The 20802-nt window shown below is 49.1% G+C and overlaps 1 protein-coding gene across 1 annotated transcript in view; it reads left to right on the top strand.

Annotated features, from left to right (window-relative positions):
- Positions 1-14279: 14279 nt before the first annotated feature.
- The window catches only part of DAB2IP (DAB2 interacting protein), a 230449-nt gene continuing 223926 nt past the window's right edge, over positions 14280-20802 (top strand). Inside the window, exon 1 of the mRNA XM_033138342.1 lies at positions 14280-14390. Coding sequence (XP_032994233.1) covers positions 14348-14390 — 43 coding nt within the window. The 5' untranslated portion in view covers positions 14280-14347. The remainder of the gene's footprint in view (positions 14391-20802) is intronic.

The following is a 20802-nucleotide window of genomic DNA, read 5'->3' as shown; positions in this document are numbered from 1 at the left end:
AGGGCTTGACTTTTGTGGGTCATCTGACAGACTGATAAGCTAGCTGGCAGGGCTACAGTTGCAGCCTAGGTGGTGCCTCTAAAGCACTGAGCTTAGCCTGCAAAACTTGTTGTTGGTACACACTGACACACTCACATACACACAGCAGAAACGGTCAGGGATGATCCCTTCCATCAGCTTCAGCTGGTGGCCAGCTGGGCAGGGATAGCTTAACTTCTGTTGTCTATGGTGACCTCTAGGTTAGATTTCTGCAATAGGGCTGCCTCTGTCAATGGTTCGGAAACTTCAGCTGCTGCAGAATTCAGTGGCCAGGTTGCTCCCCGGCCCGGGGCAAGATGGTTTGAGCATATTACACCAATCTTCTCCCGACTGCACTGGCTGTAAATCAGTTTCCAGGCCCAATCCAGAATGCTAGTTTTGACCTATAAAGGCTTAAACAGCTCAGGACTGCAATACCGCAAGGACCGCCTTTCCCCATATGAACTGCCCCAGACCCTGTGATCATCACTTGAGGCCCTTCTTCGTGTGCCTGCACTGCAAGAGATCTGGAGGGTGGAAACATGAGAACAGGGCCTTTTCTGCAATGGCTCCCCATTTGTGGAATGCTCTCCCCAAGGAGGCCCACTTGGCACCTTCTATACATATCTTTATGCACCAGGCAAAACATTCCTCTTCTCCAAGGCCTTTAGCTAATCAAACCACCTGTGGCCTTTTAATCTGTGTAGGGGAGTATTGTTTTGATTTGTTGTTATGTTACGCATTTTTGTGTTTTTATATTGTAAACCATCCTGTGACCCTTAAATGAAGAGCAGTATAATAAATCTATATAAATAAAAATGTAAATGTTCGTTTGTTACTAATCTAAGATCTCAGAAAATCCTTGACCAATTGCTTTGAAATTTTGACACAACGTTGGGTTCCATTCCTGCCATGTTGTTATGTAAAAATATTACATAAATGTCACACCTGTGACAGGTAAAAACTTGATTTTTGGCAAAACAGCGCCATCTGCTGGACACAAAAACAGCACACGGTAATTTCATTGGTAGTGTGCAGGGGGGGGCGGAGCCAGCACTTTTGCAGGAACATCCATTGTGTGCGCACGGGGGGCGGAGCCAGCAGTTTTTACGGAAGAGCCATTTCTGAGGGAGGAAGACCATGGAGCCTCTCCGCTGGGAGAGGAGGCAGGTGGGCATTCAACGGTAGAAGCTGTGGGGAGGCAGGCGAAAACGGGGTCTCCTTTCACTATGGGGGGAGGAAAGAAGGAGAGGAGGCAGGCGGCAGTTCAACAGGAGAAGTTGTGGGGCGACAGGCGAAAAGCAGGCGGGAGTTCAACAGGAGAAGCTGTGGGGAGGCAGACAAAAGCGGGGGGAAGACGGAGAGGAGGCAGATGGAAGTTCAACGGGAAAAGCTGTGGGGAGGGAGGGGATATCTCCACAGAATTACAAACGTGTGCTTTCTCTTCTCTATCTTCCTTTTCCATTGAAACAAATGAGCCACTGCAACGCATGGGCCGGGTACATCTAGTAAGTAAGTAAGTAAGTAAGTAATAGTGCTGTTTACAACCTCTAGGAAGTATTCACTGGCAAATAAGAGAGGTCATACTAGGAAGGCAACTTTTGAAGCTTGAAAGGGCTTTTGCTTTTCACTTCTGATCAAACGGACCAGATATTTGTATTTGCAATTTACTTCTTTTGTTTCCCAATTGCGTTCTTGCGCATATGCAGAAAGCAATGTCTTCAGACTTGCAAAGGCTGAACAGCAGATTTGTGTGTTTGTTATTACCCTCTTGTGTACTTCTTGAGCCAAGCGAACTCTGCAAAGGCTGGGTTTTAGACCTGAGCTACGGAACAAGATTAATCTCAATCAATTTGCAAAGCAGTTGCTTAGATTTCTGTTGACCTTGAGAAGCAGGAGTTTGGCAAGGGCTTCCTGACATTCAGTGTGTCTTCACAAGCTTGTTCGTTTGCAATTGAGCTGAGCTGTGGAGATTTCTATCCAATGTGCAAAAGGTGAGTTTCAAAACGCACTTTGCAATGAACTCCTTGTTCTCTTCAATAAGGTTTCCATGTTCACAAGCAGGACAAGCACCTGAGAGCTGTCTGTTGTCAGAAATTACCTGTTGCTTTTCCTAAAAAACAGTCACATAGACCTGGTTGCTCACTTACTGCAAGTGGGTTCACTGGGTGGGGAACAGGGTTTCATGGGTATGGCAATTCAGACGCAAGATGATTAAAATGCAATCTATTTGCATATTTATAACTGGAAGAGGAATGTCAGGACATTCTCTGGTTTTGGAGCACCGAGTAGTTACAACTGGAAATAGAAAACAGAGCAACATACCGGTAGATCTCACAGAAGGGAATTCTCAGTCAGAATGGTGTTCTCTCTGCTACAAGATAAAAGGGAGCTCTAAATGAGAGAGGCCTGCTTGCTGTCACCAATTCTTCTGAAGTGCTGGATCTGAGGAGGAGGCTGCATTAATAGAAAGGAACCACTCAATCTGTCCTAAGGGCCTCTGCTGTTAGGAAGGGGGCCAGGGTGTGTGAGCCAAGTTTAAGCTTCTGGGTGAATTGTACCATTATTCATCTTTCAATGGAAAATCCATTAGAGGCAAGAGATGGGCAGGATATAGATCTTGCATTAAGAAGATAAAAAGAGTGGTGCTAGGTCAGGCCAAAGGGGATGCAGGTGGTGCTGCGGTCTAAACCACTGAGCCTCTTGGGTTTGCCGATCAAAAGGTCAGTGGTTCAAATCCCCGCAACAAAGTGAGCTCCCATTACCTGGTCCCAGCTCCTGCCAACCTAGCAGTTTGAAAGCACATTAAAGTGCAAGCAGAGGAGTAGCAAGCCCAGGTGCTACACGGTGCAGGATTTTTTTGTCAACCCCCCCCTACGCCGCTTTGCCGGGGTGCTGGCAAAGCTGTGCCCTCTTGGGAGCCATGGCTCCCATCCATCTGTCCCCCTCCCTCCCTTGGGCAGGACGAGATGGAAAGAGGAAACAGCAAGCAGAGGAAGTTCTGAGAAAGAATGGGCACTCTTTCTGTGGAATATGCTCAAGGTCTAAACCCTCTCTCCCTTATTTAAATGGTTAAAAAACCCTTCTTAGAAGATGTCTGCAAAAAACAACACAGTGCCATTCTCCTCCCCACCAGGACCCCACTCCAGAGCTATGCCATAAAAAGCCGTCAGGTGCGCGACGCAGGGAAAGAGAAAGGGCTTCCTTCCCTCACCCTCCGTGCATCCCTGAGAGGCGCCTCTTCGCCTCTCTTCTCGCCTTTGTCTTGCTTCCTGGGGGGGGGGGTGCCACACACTGCAGGGAGCAGCACTTAATGCACCCGAGCCTTGCATTTCACCTGGGAGTGACACAGTGGCTCGGGGGCCTGCGGGCTCTGCGCTGCCCGAGAGGGCACCGTGGCGCTTGCAATGGCCAGCTGCCTCTCCCTCAGGCTGCCGCCCTACAGCCGATTGGGAGGTGGCGGGTCGACTCCCTGCAGGCTCCGTGCCACTCGAAAAAGCAATGCGGGCCTGCAGGGCGCTGGAGCGGAACGCAGCTTGGGCACTGGGATTCTGGCACGCCGTGGCCCGTCCTGCCCCGAGGGCGCCATGCTCCAGCCCCTGCGCTACACCACTGGGGGCGGTGGGCACCGGTGACATGGAGGAGGCCCCTCGGGAGCTGCTCCCACCACGGGCTGTGATTAAGGGGATTCCCGCAGCCAAGGGAGAGGAGGCGGCGGAGGCCCGCCCTCAGCCGCTGCCTCACAGTCAAGGAGTGGCTCCTTGTCCGCCGCAGGGTGCAATGGCTGCTTGGGCCACTGTGGCGGGGTGCCGCCTTGTCACCCCCAGAGATGTGTCACTGGGAGTGCACCGCCCCTATCGCCCCCCATTGCGACCCCACTGAGTGCAAGGTGATAAATAGGTACCACTCTGGCGGGAAGGTAAACGGCATTTCCGTGCACTGCTCTGGTTCACCAGAAGCGGCTTAGTCATGCTGGCCACATGACCCGGAAAAACTGCAGACAAACACCAGCTCCCTCAGCCTGTAAAGCGAGATGAGCGCCGCAACCCCAGAGTCATCTGCGACTGGACTTAACTGTCAGGGGTCCTTTACCTTTACCTTTAGGTCAGGCCGAAGGTGACCAATGTCACTGTGGCCAACCAGATGCTCCGATGGGAACCCTGCAAGCAGGACCCGAGTGCAATAGCAATGGCCTCCACCTGTGATTCCCAACAACTGGCATTCAGAGGCAATAGTGGAGGTAGAATGCATCCCACAGGGTTAGTAGCCATTGATTCACCTTATTTTCAACGGATGTCAAATCCTATTTTAAAGTTGTGCAGGTTGATAGCCTCTTATGGGAGCTGGTTTCATAGTTTTAACTACACACCACATGAAGAAGGTCTTTCTTTTGTCTGTTCTGAATCTTCCAACATTCAGCTTTGTTGGTTGACCTCATGCGGGTTCTTGTATTATGAGAGAGGGCTTGCCCACTTTTCACCCACATGATATGTAGTTTGCGTTATTGTTGTTGTTGTTGTTGTTGTTGTTGTTGTTGTTGTTGTTGTTATTTCTACAGTCCCTCCACCTTTGAGAAAGTTTACAACCAACCATCACTGTTGTGATTTTCCCTCCCCTCAAATTTATTCACATATTTTATTGCAGGAGAACTTCTAAAGTTCAGTTTAGGTCAAGATTTCCAGGGCAGTGCAGATCCCCTCCTTTCTCTTCCAGCAAAAGTGTGTGTGTGTGTGTGTGTGTGTGTGTGTGTGTGTGTGTGTGCCCCCCTCCCCCCGCAAATCATAGTGCATTAAAGCTTGTCCAAAATGCTTTGCAACCCCTGTGGTCAGATGCAGCTCAGCATCCTCCCTCGTAGCTAAAGGAGACAGACACTTTAAATCCGTTTTAGCTCATTCAAGCTGAATAAACTTGCGGCGTGTTTGTGCCAAGCGCTATAAATGGGACTGCGCTATAATTGTTCCTCGGAGAGGCCTTTGAGCCCTCTCTGAGCTCCTCACTCAGAGTCATTAGTGACTGCCTGTTGCCATGTCCCTTGATTCTCCTAAACAGCAACAAGAATGGGGTGGGGGGGTGGCACTCAAGCTGCAATGAATTTACTTCCCTCCCCCATGACACCCCTCTGCAAAGTTTGAGGGGGCGCATCTTCTTAGGTTTCTCCGGGCATGCAACTAATCAGTGAATATTCCATTATTCAGCATCACTGCATAATATCCAAAGGCTGTGCAATAGCATTCGGGATTACCGTATATTTGATGGCATCTGATAGGTGCTATTGCAGCCCCATGGCAATTTCAACCTCATGCCTGGATACCGGCAGCAGGGGGAGGGTAAGTTTCATTGAAAACAGTTGGTTTAGGACTTACCGTACTTTTGAGTAAATATATCCAGGATTGTGCTGCTAGACAGATTTGGATTAACTCCATCCATTCAGTTGGAAATATATACGTATAGGACTTCGGTGTCAAAGTAAGATGTTAATTTCTGAGACTGACATCAATGCCCAAATTGCAAAATACAATAACATATGGTAGATTTTGAAATTTGATGGAATTCCATTGCAGCTCTACTAGGTACTCGGTTCAGAATGAAAACAGAGTGATAACAGGTCAAGTCTTGGGCCCCTTGTTTTTATATGTCTTCATAAATGACTTGGATGAAGAACTTGAGAGGGTGCTCATTAAATTTGCAGATGACACCAAACTGTGAGGGGTAGCTAATGCCACAGAACACAGAATGGGGATACAAAATGATCTTAACAGATTGGAGAACTGGGCCCAAGCTAACAAAATGAATTTCAGCAGGGACAAATGTAAGGTTCTGCACGTAGGCAGGAAGAACCAACTGCACAAATATAAGATGGGGGGACACCTGACTTACTAGCAGCACATGTGAAAAGGATCCAGGGGTTTTGGTGGACCACAAGCTTAACTTGAGTCAACAGTGTGATGCAGCAGCAAAAAAGCAGGTGGCACTGTGGTCTAAACCACTGAGCCTCTTGGGCTTGGCGATCAGAAGGTCAGTGGTTTGAATCCCCGCAACGGGGTGAGCTCCCGTTGCTCTTTCCTAGCTCCTGCCAACCTAGCAGTTCGAAAGCACGTCAAAGTCCACGTACCACTGCGGTGGGAAGGTAAACATGTTTCCGTGTGCTCTGGCTTCCGTCAAGGTGTCTTGTTGCACCAGAAGTCATTTAGTCATGCTGGCCACATGACCTGGAAAGCTATCTATGTACAAACGCCAGCTCCCTTGGTCAGAAAGTGAGATGAGTGCTGCATCCCCATAGTTGCCTTTGTCTGGACTTAACCACCCAGGGGTCCTTTACCTTTACCTATACCTTTTACCGTATTCTGCCTTGGTCAAACCACACCTGGAATACTGTGTCCAATTTTGGGCACCACAATTTAAGAAGGATGTTGACAAGCCGGAACATGTACAGAGGAAAGCAACCAAGATGATCAAGGGTCTGGAAACCAAGCCTTATAAGGAGCAGTTGAAGGAGCTGGGTAGGTTTAGCCTGGAAAAGAGGAGACTGAGAAGAGATATGACAGCGATCACACGGAAGAGGGAATAAGGTTGTTTTCTCCTGCTCTGGAGGCTAGGACCTGAACCAAGGGCTTCAAGTTACAAGAAACAAGCTTCCAGCTAGACATCAGGAAGAACCTTCTGACAGTAAGAGCTGTTCAACTGTGGAATGGTCTCCCTCGGAAGGTGGTGGACTTTCCTTCCTTGGAGGTTATAAAGCAGAGGTTGGATGGCCATCTGTCATGGATGCTTTAGCTGAGATTCCTGCATTGCGGGGCATTGGACTAGATGGCCCTTGGGTCCCTTCCAGCTCTACAATTCTATGATTCTATGAACTCTTGTTTCAGCCTTCCAAAACGTCCTTCCCCACCACCAGCTGATGTGATGATCAGTTGTGGTATTTGGGTGGTAAATGGAAGGTATAGTGCACGTGACCAGAGGAACTCTTTTCTTCATATCAAACTGATCTGACCACACCTGAGTGCTGGGTCCAGTTCTGCACATCACATTTTAAGAAGGACATTAACAGACTGGAACATGTCCAGGAGAGGGTCACTAGGATGGCAAGATGTCTAGAAACCAAGTCTTAAGAGAAGTACCTGGAAAAGTTGGATATGTTGATCCAGAGAGAATAAGATTAACGGGAGACATGATGAGAGCTGCCTTCAAATTTCTGAAGGGCTGTCTGCCATGCAGAAACTGGAGCAGGCTTGTTGTTTGTTGCTGCAGAGAAATCAGGAGGGAGACTGCAGAGGAGCAGATTTGGGGCTAAACATTAGGGGGAGTTCCTGATGGTAAGGGCTGTCTCATAGTGGAGCAGCCTGCCTTTGGAGACAGATGGAATCTCCTTCACTGGAGATATTTAAGTACAGACTACAGTTGCAGGATCCTACATTGAAGATACTTCACTAATCCAGGGGTTGGACTAGATGATGTCTAAGGTCCATCAGATAATTCAGCATCCTCCTTCAGAAGCTGGTGGAGATCAACAGTCAGAGGGCAGCCTTGTGCAAAATGTCATGGAGGGGGGTGTCTTGGTGTGCATTGCTAGGGGGCATTATAAGCATAGACCAGTGCATTGTAAGAATGTAAGGAGAGCCTAAAGGATCAAGCCAATGGTCCATCTAGTCTAGCATCCTGCTCTCAGTGTGGTCAGCCAGATGCCAGTGGGAAAGCAGTGATGGCCTCCAACCAGTGTGGTGTAGTGGTTAAGACCGGTGGACTCGTAATCTGGGGAACCGGGTTTGTGTCTCCGCTCCTCCACATGCAGCTGCTGGGTGACCTTGGGCTAGTCACACTTCTCTGAAGTCTCTCAGCGTGTTTGTTGTGGGGGAGGAAGGGAAAAGGAGAATGTGAGCTGCTTGGAGACTCCTTCGGGTAGTGATAAAGTGGGATATCAAATCCAAACTCCTCTTCTTCAACCTAGATGGCTTTAAAAGAGGGTTAGGGAAATTCATGAAGGAGAGGGCTAGTCCAACCCCTGGATTAGTGAAGTACGTAACAGTTGGAGGTAGAAATGCTTCAGAATACCAGTTGCTGGAAGCCACAGGAGGGGGGAGTTGCTCTTGTGCTTGGGTCCTGTAGGTTTCCCACTGAAGCATCAGGCTGGCCACTGCTGTGAGAACAGGATACTGGACTGAGTGGGCCATTGTCCGGATCCAGAAGGCTCCTCTTACGTTTTTATGTTCTGAACTGACAAGCAGCACCTGAGCACAAGAGCAATCCTCTCCCCTCCTGCAGTTTTCAACAACTGGCATTCAGAAGCATCTCTAGCTCCAGCCATGCAGGCAGGGAAGAGCCATTATGGCCAGTAGCCATTGGATGTTGCAGGATGTTAAAGTGATTAGGTGCAAAGTGCCCTCTGTTATCTCAGAGCAGGAACCCAGTCAAACAGGTGAGGTACAAATAATAAAATCATCATCACCATCACCACCATCATCACAGTGGTACCTCAGGTTACATACGCTTCAGGTTAAGAACTTTGCTTCAGGATAAGAACAGAAATCGTGCTCTGGCGGCACAGCAGCAGGAGGAGGCCCCATTAGCTAAAGTGGTACCTCAGGTTAAGAACAGTTCCAGGTTAAGAACAGACCTCCAGAATGAATTAAGTTCTTAACCCGGGGTATTATTATTATTATTATTATTATTATTATTATTATTATTATTATTATTATTATTTCCTTGTCTACTGCCCCTGTTCGGTTTTCAAATGACGCATCCGCCGGCATGGATGAAATTCACAGCCGTTCCAGCAGGCCAGTCTGCCCTTGCCTCTTCCCACGCTCAATTGCTAAGCAACACGTGAGAGCAGGTTCTCCGTTTCCTGCAGTCAGGAAGAGGCTGGGCTCTCATATGACTTAATAGAGCTGCCTTGAAGGGTGGCCTGCATCTCCCACCTCCCACACACTTGGTTTCACATCCCAAGTACAGCTTAGAGATGGAAAACACTGTATGCTTGTGGCCTGGACCCACCACTGCTGCTGTGGCTGGGTCCTGGAATTACAGTGTGTGGCCAGTCAGAAGCAGGGTGGGTCTTCGGCAGCTCAACCCTAGGGGTTCTGTAAGTGGGACAGCTCCTGGGGTGATGGCTACAGGGTGTCCATCAAGATACACTGAGCCCCTCTCATCAGCTGCCATCATGCCTGACCATTGACTATGCTGGCTAAAGCTGGCAGAAGCTGGAGTCCATCAACAGGCTTTGAAGGCAAGAGCACTTCCCCCTTTTACAGTATGACCCCCCCCATCATCTAGTCCTCTGGGGTAGACTGCCTCTGGGTCTGGAGGTTCCACTGAGCCAGGGTGACTGGTAGCTGTTGAATGTGACTCAAAGCCAGTCTAACCATACATTTTTGGATGTGAGTTCATGTGGTGTGTTCAACAGCTCTACAGCAGAGAACTGCTAAGATGTCAAGGGTGCTCCCCAGCCAAAGGAATGCACATGGCAGATAGTTAACTCCTTATTGACACCCCTTCCACCAGCTTATGCAGTGCTTTTTCTGAGGGGACACAGGGGTACGCATACCCCTAAACATTTTGTGAATCTAAGTTTGCCTTCATTGAGGGGCAGTATTTCAATATGAGTAGGAAAATGTGAGTACACCTAAACATATTTTTTTAAGCAAAAAAGCACTGAGCTTATGTACCGGTATCTTCCTCTAACAGGAAACACACATGCAGCCAGAGACTACACCTGCATGGAAGCTGCCTCTGTTCTTCCCACTTCAATTCTTTCCTGGGGCCCATAGGACATTGTTTACTCTGCCTATTTGGTAATCTGACACTGTTGGTGACTACTGGCCACAATGTCTAGGCTTCACCTCTGCTGATGGAAGAAGTATGTACTGTACAAGTTGCTGGGAATCGCAAGCAAGGAGAATGCTGTTTGGGGGCATCACCTGGAGCAGGGATGAGGAACCTGTGGCCTGCCAGGTATTGCAAGATTACAGTGCCAATCATGTCTAACCATTAGCCACGCTGCCTGGAGATGAGGGGAATTACATGGGTCACATAGGAAGCTTCCTTATTCCTACTCAGTTCATCAAGATTTGAGGAGCAGAGCACCAAGTTGGAGAAGTCTGCCCTAGAACATTTTGGGGCTGAGTAGGACGGCCTTCTTCTTCTAAAGAGGAAGAGGTCCTGGGTCCGGTTATAGGGCAATGACCCCTCATGTTTATATCAGGCTGGAGTTAAGTGAGTTCAGACAGTGAGACTCCATTGTTGTTGTTGTTTAGTCATTTAGCCATGTCCGACTCTTCGTGACCCCATGGACCAGAGCACGCCAGGCACTCCTGTTTTCCACTGCCTCCTGCAGTTTGCTCAGACTCATGTTTGTAGCTTTGAGAACACTGTCCCACCATCTCATCCTCTGTCGTCCCCTTTTCCTTGTGCCCTCCATCTTTCCCAACATCAGGGTCTTTTCCAGGGAGTCTTCTCTTTTCATGAGGTGGCCAAAGTAGTGAGACTCCATATCACTTACCAGTCAAAGGGGCCAACATGACATTTCCCTGCAGTGCTGAAGGGGGGGGTGTGCTGAAGCCTTGATTGCATGCAGCCCTTAACGCCCCACTCAAGTTACATTCCAGACCTAGACTACTTTGTTTCCAGGGTAAGCTGTGGGTCTCCTCTTGTCAGGCATCTTAATCTACCCATCTTGCCACTTCCCCCAACCTACAGATCTGCTCCCATGCTAGCCTGTCACAAAACGGGAACAGCAGTTCTTGAGCTGGAATCCTACTCCCAGTCCACTGCTGTATTGCACTGAAGTGGCCCTGAATTCAGTGAAAATGTGTCTTTCCAACCCCTGCTTCCCTCCCTATCTTGTCACCCTTCTGAGTGGGACAAACCCACCCTCCTCCTCCTCCTCCTCCTCCTCTGATTCCTTTCTGAGTTTTTGGCAAAAGCATGCAAAGCCCCCCCCCCCTCTCTCTGGCAGACAGCTCTTTACAGATTCAAAACATTCCCCCACAGCTCTTGAAGAATATATTTAAAAGGAGCTAAGAAATCAGCACAATCATTCTGTTGCAACCATTTTGGAATACAATGAGAGCCGCTGGAGCCTTCCTTTCAAATGCCACCACTGTGATATTCAGTCCATCTGCACAGGTCTTTCCTTCCTTCCTCCACAATTAATTCCTGCTTTGTTTTAGATAATTTGATAATGTTTATGGGTACTGGATACGCTTCAGTTGCCTCTACCCTGCTAGATCAGACCGATCAAAGGATCGTCTCATCCACTATTCTGTATCTTAACTGGATCCTCACAAGCAGGGTGTGAAGGCGACCACTTTCTATTGCTAGTCCTTGTCATCAGAGGTGTAGTGCTTTTGAACATGGGGTGTCTGCTTTCCCTCGTGGTGAGGAGATACCTTGGGATTCAGCCCTAAATCTGGATAACTACTTCTGCACAGCTGAGGCTAGTGTGCCAACTGCAGCCATTCATGGAGGTGTCAGATCTTGCTACTGTGACACATGTCTTAGTTACATCTCATTTGAACTGCTGCAACATGCTATCTGTGGGGCTGCCTTTGAAGGGTGTTCTGAAATGTCAGCTGGCTCAGAATGCTGCAGCCAGGCTATTGGCTGGTGCCAATTGAAAGGAGCAAGTGACTCTTGTGTTACAACAGCTTCCTTGGTGGCAGGTCCATTTCCGGGCGTAATTCAAAGTGCTGGTTAAGGCCCACAAAGTCCCAGGAAACAGCTCAGAACCAGTTGACTTGGAAGATGGTCCTCTCCCATGTGAGCCAGCTGGCTTAAGAGATACAGGAGAGATCCATCTTTCTGTCCCACCAACACCCAGAGCCCAACTGGTGGGACTTTCAGTGAGGGCTTTCTCAGTTCATGCATATGTGCCAGGGTCCTGTTTGCAGGTTTCCCATCGAGGCATTTGGATATTCACAGTGAGGACAGCATGCCGGGCTGGAGAGGCCATTGGCCTGATCCAGCAGGACTCTCACTGGCAACAAACTTGGATGCTTTAAAAGAGAATTTAGACAAAACCATGGAGCGAAAGGCTTATCAATGGCTACTACCAACAATGTCTCTATGACTGGAGGCAGTATATGGCTCTGAGTGCCAGTTGCTGGGGAAAGCTGCAGGAGGGGAGATTGTTCATGAGAATGGGGCCTCTTTGTGGGTTTCCCACTGGGGCATCTGCTTCGCCACTGTGGGCTGGGCCACTAACCTGACCCAGCAGCCTTTTCTTAAATTCTTAAGGCCAGAACAGCAGCCTAGAAATTTGCCTCTCTCCTTCTCCCTCCCTCCCTCCCTCCCTCCCCCCTCTGTGTGTGCTGGCTGCACTTGTGGTACAGTCACCGTAGCTTCATGCCACCCCCCTCTCCCCCATGCAGTGCTTGTGTGAACTTCTCTGACTCTCCATCATTTGTCCGCCCACCACTGCCATTGGCACTGTTGCTGGAAATGCCAATCTGCTTGCAAACCCTCTTTCACAGTCCTGGAAGGTTTGGCTGATTAATTCAAATCAGGGCTGTGCATGTAGGATTATGATCTGGACAAACTCTCTCTTCCTAGTTTCCTTGTCAGTCTCCTGGCCAAATGTTTGCAGCGTTGGCATTCCCCAGCCAAATGCACAACCTTCCCTGTCTCTGGGTCATGCCTGGGGGTGCCCTCCCTGCCTCCCTAAGGGGCTCCCCTCCCTGCTTTTCTACCCAATTGCCTCCGTCTGCCCAAACATAACGGCCAGCCCCCCCCCCTGCAGGATTTCAATGCAAAAGGTGTGTTCAGGGAGATTCCATTTTTGCTTGCTGGATCTATCCACCAAAGGAGGGGAAGTCAGCAGCATGGCAACTCACCATGCAAGGAGAAACCAGTACAGTACTCCCCAAATTCCCTCTGGGACACACCCCTCCAAAAAAACAACCCTACCGTATGGAATTTCCTGCCACATGAATGTGGCTGTAGCAGCATCTGGCTCCAGTGGCTTTGAAAGGGGGATTCTTCCCTGCATTTGTGGGAGAAATCAGTGGTGTGTTTGTCGGCATTCCATAGCTGACATTTTCCCCTCAGAGCAGTTTGTTCGCAACCGGACCTCAATGGCGGGGTGGGGGGTGGGATGGGGTGGGGTTAGGTTAGTGGATGCAACTACTGCCAGGGGGCTCAGTTCAATCAGTGCTAATCCCTCTCTGTGGTCTGTTCAGTGGGCCTGACAGGGCAACTGCAAGAAATTATTCCTGCATCCTTTTAGGCAAACCACCCCTTGCCTCCCCCCCCCCCCGCTGCAGCCTCTAGATTCCTCAGCAGCTGTGTTAAGGGCAAGTGACAACAGTGCAGCTCCTGGCAGGAGCTCTGCTGCTCTTGGAGCCCATGCAAAGCCGCGAGCAGCACCAGAGCCCTGCCAAAAGGAGGTGAATATAGGACGAGCCACTGCAGCGAGGAGGGCGCAGCTGATGCCCTGGCGCAGAGTCAGGCCCCCCCCCCCAAGTCTATGCCTGCCAGGATCTTATTCTTATTCCATTTTATTTTATTGAGAGGGGGGAAAGACAACGAGGGACTCAAATGCAGCCAGGGTGTGTGAGGATGCTCACGCAGTAAGCCCAGCCATGATCAGGAGAGGGGCGCCTGTGGGCCTTCCTGAGGTCCCTGGGGTGGGTGCAGGCAATTCTGTACAGTATTTCCTGAGCTGTTTGGGATGGGTTTTCCTTCCCTTTCCTAAGCCTTGATTCTTCCTGTCGACACACTCTCTCTCCCACCCCCCTTTCTCTTTCTCCCTCCCTCCTAAGGAACACACACGCCACTTTATATGCGTTATTATTACAGAAGCCCTTTGCGTTATGCAACAGTGTGGCTTGGAGGCTGGTCTTCTCTCCCCGCCCCCGCTCCCCCCAGCAACCCACCACTTGCAAGGAGCTCTTTCTTCATCCTCCTCTCTGCCAACCTCGTGTCCCCCACCCCCTCCGCACGGATTCTGAACTTTCGTCCGAGAGAGCTGGCGATTTCGGGAGAGGAGCCGAGAGTTTGAAAGGCTCACGCACAGGGGGAGAGGGAGCGCGGTATGCCTTTTGCTCGAGATGCTGGAGAAGGAAGACCCGCGAGCCGCGAGGGTCAGCCGGCGGACTGGGGAGCCGGCCAGGCCGTGTCACGCCAAGGAAGGCGCCTGCCGGCGGTGTCCCCTTTTGGATGTGGCGCTTAGCTCGTCAAGCAGGTGAATTGGTTTGAGGAGCAGCAGCTGGGAGCCACTCGGGCTTTGCTCTTCCTGCTCCCCCCCCCCACCTCTCCAAGTTTTCCTTTTAAGATAACCTTTTATCTCGCTCCGCTGCATGGAGACACGACGCGGTGGGAACTTCTCCCGGAAGTAATGGATCCCAATAACCCGTCGGACCAAGAGGACGACTCTCGGGGTAAGGAGCCACCGGAGGGGACTTTTTTTTTTTAAGTAACTTTTCAGGTGCGGTCTGTCCTATTCTAGTCCTGGTTTGTGTCTTCGTAAAAGAAATAGGTGGCATCAAAAATGAAAAAAAAGGATAAGAATTTGGGGGGCTGCTGAGTGGATTTGGTGTCGGAATGTGCAGGCTTCCGGGCTTCACCAGCTTCTTCTTCATGAAGTGCTGCCCTGGACTCCTTTGGGATAAGATATACATTCAACAAACAGCAAGTGAACAAAAGTTCAGACACACAGAAGCATTTCATTCCCAGCTCAAAGTTTTGGGTTGCTTAGTTGCTTTCACCTGGTGCTTAAGGTGGCTCTGGCTTTGGTCGGTTTTGTAATTCAGAATGAAGCTGAGTCAGGCAGAGGTTGTGGATGTTCTGGGAGCCTTCCTGGGAGGGATAAAAATATTGAGCTTGTGGCATCATAGAATTGTAGAGTTGGAAAGGGCCCATGAGGGTTACCTAGTCCAACCCCCTGCAATGTAGGAATCTTTGGCCCAACGTGGAGTTCGAACCCACAACCCTGAGATAGAGAGTCCTATGAGCCACCATCAGGAACAAAGTGACTGGTTTCTGCCCAGTGGTGACAACCTGATCTCTGTTCTCGCAGGCTGGCAAATGTTATATTCAGGATGCTGATGTGTATATAATGATTCTACAAGAGAGCATCATGTGAGAGTCAGGACTTCTTGAGCACTTCCTCCTCCTTTCTTTTAAAAATTAAGTTTCTAGACCTCATGGTACTAAGGCTGGGCTTGGATATGGGTGGGTGACTGAACCTGAAATGCCTAAAACTGTGCTGGGGACCCCAAGGCTGCCTGCTTCCCCCAGGACTCTCTGTCTGGCCCTTGGAATTCTCCCCACACCTGTCTGTGGCCCTCCTTTGCCCCGTCCTCATGCATTTTTGCCTGGCTCGAATGTGGAATAATACTCCTTGCTTGTCTGGATGGAATAGAGAGAGGGGTGTGCATGTGTGTGTGTAAAAAACAGCCCAAGGTACAAAGGCAAAATTAATGCCTGTTGTTCTGCCAACATTTGCTTCTGTCCCTGCCCACAAACTGGCATGTGGCCCCAGGAAGGTTCCCCAGAATGGAATGTGGCCCTCAGGTTAAAAAGGATTCCCCATGTCTGCTCTTATGCTAGAAAGATAGCTGGATGAGATTCACAGTTGTGGGGGACAGGATTTAATGTCCCATGACTAGCAAAAGTTGAATAAATTACACAATTCTCTTAATTTGCATAATTTATGCAAGTTATAGAATTTAGCATTTTTTTTTGCAGAGAACATGGATTGTCTTGAGGCAGAATATTAATATGGTATGGTTGTGTGGTGTTCCCCCACCAAGGAGTAAACACATGATTTCTGTTTAAATTTCTGATGGATTGTCAGAAGTAGGGAGGAGACCAGCAGATTCGTACTGTGTTGCAATTGGTAGTTATTTGGTGAGGTGTGCATATTTTGTAAGCCGTGCAGAGCTTTTATGGGAATCATAGAATTTAGAGTTGGAAGGGACCCAAGGGTCATCTTGCCCAGCCCCCTGAAATGTAGGAATCTCAGCTGAAGCATCCATGACAAATGGCCATCCAACCTCTACTTAAAAACATCCAAGGAAGGAAGGAAGGAAGGAAGGAGGAAGAAGAAGAAGAAGATGTAAAGCATTTTGTAAGCTTGGACCCACTTTTCCAATTCCTTCCTCCAAGTCATTTATAAAGATGTCAGACAACAATGGGCCCAGGGCAGAACCCTGCAGCACCCAACTTGTCACTTTTTCCCAGGATGATGAGGAACCAATAATGAGAACTCTTTGGGTTCGGTCAGTCAACCAGCTAAAAATCCACCTTATTCAACTCACATTTTACCAGCTTCCTCACAAGAATATCATGGGAGACCTTGTCAAACGCTTTACTGAAATCAAGATAGACTATGTCAACAGCGTTCCTCTGATCCACCAAGTGGCAGTCATAATGGAAAGTCTTCCTTATTGCCCTTTCCATGGATTCGTTGGAATGGCTGGAGAAATCCTGGGAGCTGCCTGATACCAGATCTGATCCTTTGCCCAACTCTCCTAGCTCCAGGACCTGGGAGATCTTTTGCATCACTTGATCAAAACAAAACAAAACAAAACAAAACAAAACAAAACAACTGAAGTCTAGTGTCCTAATCAAGGGAAGTAATAGTATCACTCTCTTCTGCCCATAACTGGAATACTGTGTCCAATTCTGGACATCACAGTTTAAGGATATTGATAAGCTGGACCATGTGCAGAGCAGTGAGAGGTCAGGATGATCAAGAATCTGGAAACCAAGCCTTATGAAGAACAGTTGAGGGGTATGTTTAGCCTGGAGAGAGAAGACTGAGAGGGGATGGGATAACTGTTTTCAAATGCCCGAGAGTCTGCCACATGAAGACTGAGCAAGTTTGCGTTCTGATGTTCCAGAGGTGAGGACCCAAACCAATGGATTCAAATGACAAGAAAGGTGGTTCTGACTAAGCATTAGGAAGAACTTGGATGGCCATCTGCCAGGAATTCTTTAGCTGTAATTCCTGCATAGTAGTGGGTTGGACTAGATGCCCCTTAGGGGAACCTTCCAACTTTACAATATGATTCTGTGATATGGAGGGCCAGAACAATGTTCCCCAGCTGCCGGTAGCCACCCCTGCTTTGCACTCTCCAGGGCACAGCAGAATGCGGTATCAGGTTTGGCTGTTGCAGGAGAAACAGACTTTGCACTCCAAATGTGTGCACTCATTGCTCCCTCCCCCCATCCCTCACATATAATGTCAATCATGGCATGCTTATATAATTGCCAACTATATATAGAATAAGTATTTTCAAGATTATTGTTGCTCGCCTGGTTTCAGAGAGATTTCTGTAAGAAAAGGTTTAGCTATAGAACATTTGCAAAGAAGTAAGAAGAGCCTTGGAATATGATTCTAGGGGAAGCTTTAGAAGGAATCTCTCTGACATCCCAACATGCTCTGAGCTGGGGTTCTGGAAGAGATAGATCATAGAATCCTGCGATGCAGGAATCACAACTATAAAATCCCTGACAGATGGCCATCCAACCACTGTTTAAAAACGTCAAATGAAGACTATCTGAGGTAGTCTGTTCTACTGTTGAACAGATCTTACTGTCAGAAAGTCCCTCCTAATGTTTAGTCAGAATCTCCTTTCCTGGAGATCTAGCACTAAAGGTAAAGGGACCCCTGACCATTAAGTCCAGTCGCTGATGACTCTGGGGTTGCGGCGCTCATCTCACTTTACTGGCCGAGGGAGCCGGCGTACAGCTTCCGGGTCATATGGCCAGCATGACTAAGCCGCTTCTGATGAACCAAGGCAGCCCACGGAAATGCCGTTTACCTTCCCGCTGGAGTGGTACCTATTTATCTACTTGCACTTTGACGTCCTTTCAAACTGCTAGGTTGGCAGGAGCAGGGACCGAGCAACGGGAGCTCACCCTGTTGCAGGGATTTGAATCACTGACCTTCTGATTGGCAAGCCCTAATCTCTGTGGTTTAACGCACAGCGCCACCTGTGACCCTTCAATCTAGCAGTAGTGCTTCCGAATTCCAGTTGCTGGAGACCACAGTATGGGAGAGGGCTCAGATTCTGCATGAGGTTTTCCCATAGGCATCTGGTTGACCGCTGTGAGAACAGGACCATCCAGCCCAGCCTCCTGTTCTCACACTAGTCAACCAGGTGTCTATGGGGAACCAACAACCAGGACCCAAGCAAAAGAACACTCTCTGCACCAGTGGTTTCCAGAGACTGGTATTCAGAAGTGTCACTGACTCGGACTGGGGAGGCAGAGCAGAGCCATCAGGACTGGTAGCCACGGATAGCCCTCTCCTCCTCCACGAATTTGTGTAATCCTCTTTTAAAGCTGTCCACGTTTGTGCCCATCACTTCCCTTAGGGAAGCGTGAAGGCAGGATCGGAGTGCAACAGCATTCTACCCTCCTGCCATTTCCAGAAACTGGCATTCAAAAACATTGCCGCTTCTGACCATGGAGGCAGAACATAGCCAATGGAAGCTTCCATTGCTGCTGAACTCAACTTGATGCTTCAGTCTTGGAAGGTATTCTGATTAAAGAAAGATTCTAGAGGGAAAGAATACATGGTATGGAAAGGGCAAAACCACCTCATCTCTGGGCATCAGGCAAGGAACTTGTATGCTCCACCCTGATCCAGCTGGGTGGTGCCCAGATGTTTTGGACTACAGCTCCCACCACCATGAACCATTGGTCAGGCTGGCTTGGGGTGATGTGGTCCAAAACATCTGGAAAGCACTGATTTGGGGGAAGGGACGTGGGTGGTGCCGTGGTCTAAACCACTGAGCCACTTGGGCTTGCCGATCAGAAGGTCGGCGGTTCGAATCCCCGCAATGACAGGGTGAGCTCCCACTGCTCAGTCCCTGCTCCTGCCAACCTAGCGGTTTGAAAGCACCTCAAAGGGCAAGTAGATAAATAGGTCCCGCTCCGGTGGGAAGGTAAATGGCATTTCCGTGCACTGCTCTGGTTTTGCCAGAAACTGCTTAGTCATGCCGGCCACATGATCCAGAAAAACTGTCTACAGACAAACGCTCGCTCCCTCGGCCAGTAAAGAGAAATGAGCACCGCAACCCCAGAGTCATCCACAACTGGACTTAACGGTCAGGGGTCCCTTTACTCTTTACCTTTTAGTATCCCTATATTTCAACTGGAGAACACAATAGCGAATGATAAATCTTTTTTGGCCTTTTGGTTTTTGAATAGTTGTGCCTGAAATGGGTGACTCCTGCAGATCAGTAATGCAGGCCTGCCTAATAGGAAACCTTTGTTCAGAGAAGCTTCTAAACATGCAGGTTTGGTGCCAACACGTTGTTGTTGTTTAGTCGTTCAGTCGTGTCCGACTCCTTGTGACCCCATGGACCAGAGCACGCCAGGCACCCCTATCCTCCACTGCCTCCCGCAGCCTGGCCAAACCCATGCCAGTCGCTTTGAGAACCCTGTCCAACCATCTCATCCTCTGTCGTCCCCTTCTCCTTGTGCCCTCCATCTTTCCCAACATCAGGGTCTTTTCCAGGGAGTCTTCTCTTCTCATGAGGTGGCCAAAGTACTGGAGCCTCAACTTCAGGATCTGTCCTTCCAGTGAGCACTCAGGGCTGATTTCTTTAAGGATGGATAAGTTTGATCTTTTTGCAGTCCATGGGACTCTCAAGAGTCTCCTCCAGCACCAGAATTCAAAAGCATCAATTCTTCGGCGATCAGTCTTCTTTATGGTCCAGCTCTCACTTCCGTACATTACTACTGGGAAAACCATCGCTTTAACTAGACGGACCTTTGTCGGCAAGGTGATGTCTCTGCTTTTGAAGATGCTGTCTAGGTTTGTCATTGCTTTTCTCCCAAGAAGCAGGCGTCTTCTAATCTTGTGACTGCTGTCCCCATCTGCAGTGATCATGGAGCCCAAGAAAGTAAAATCTCTCACTGCCTCCATTTCTTCCCCTTCTATTTGCCAGGAGGTGATGGGACCAGTGGCCATGATCTGTGTTTTTTTGATGTTGAGCTTCACTACCTGGCACTGAATCTGCAGGTTTAAAAGCATCTCTGAACAAAGTTCCTCACTTTGGTGTGACTTAGCATGTGGTAAAGGGAGTTGAATTCTCAGGGATGTGATGAAGCCTGGGAAGGCATCCAAAGAGCCAAAAACTCCAGGGTTTGGGTACCAGGAGCACTGCTATGGAACAATTTATTCTCTTTCCACCACCACCACGCCACACAAAAAAAGCTTAAGAGACTTTGGAAATGTTGGAAAAGGTTCATGATTTGTAAACTACCTCCTTACATGTTCGGTAGCAATTAGCGAAGAAACAGAAATTAGAAAATCCTTAGGTTTCTTTTAAGGCCATTGATGGAGGTGCCTGTGCTGCCACAGAATTCACAGAATGTCTACAAAGGTTCTGAGGGGGTAGGACCTGTTGTGGAATGTTGGTACTCAGTGGAAGCCACCCTGAAGGAAGGGCTGCTTCGCCCAGAGGAAAAGCCTCACGTGGGGACAGGGGGATTTTGGGGGCTTCGGATGGGGAAGCAGCACTGGGGGAGGGGAGGGGAGATGGAGGAGGAACCAGCTGCTTTGCCCACAACCTTTTCTTCTTTCAAGCTATGAAAAGGGAAGCTGAAGAGCTGCATGGAAATATGAAACATCATCGAGATTCAGCCAGATTTGCAGAATCACAGAGTTGGAAGGCACCCAAAGGGCCATCTGGTCTGTTGCCCTGCAATGCTGGCATCACAGCGTAGGTTCACAGAACTGTAGAGTTGTGAGGCCCCCAATGGGCTTGTGCTGGTGGCAGGGACAAATGTGAAATGAACTGTACGTGAAGAGGGCTTTCTTACCCCATTCCG

Source organism: Lacerta agilis, chromosome Z (genome assembly GCF_009819535.1).
Source record: "Lacerta agilis isolate rLacAgi1 chromosome Z, rLacAgi1.pri, whole genome shotgun sequence".
Classification (NCBI taxonomy): domain Eukaryota; kingdom Metazoa; phylum Chordata; class Lepidosauria; order Squamata; family Lacertidae; genus Lacerta; species Lacerta agilis.
Note: the sequence above shows the minus strand (reverse complement) of the source record. Positions and strands in the feature narration are given on the sequence as shown.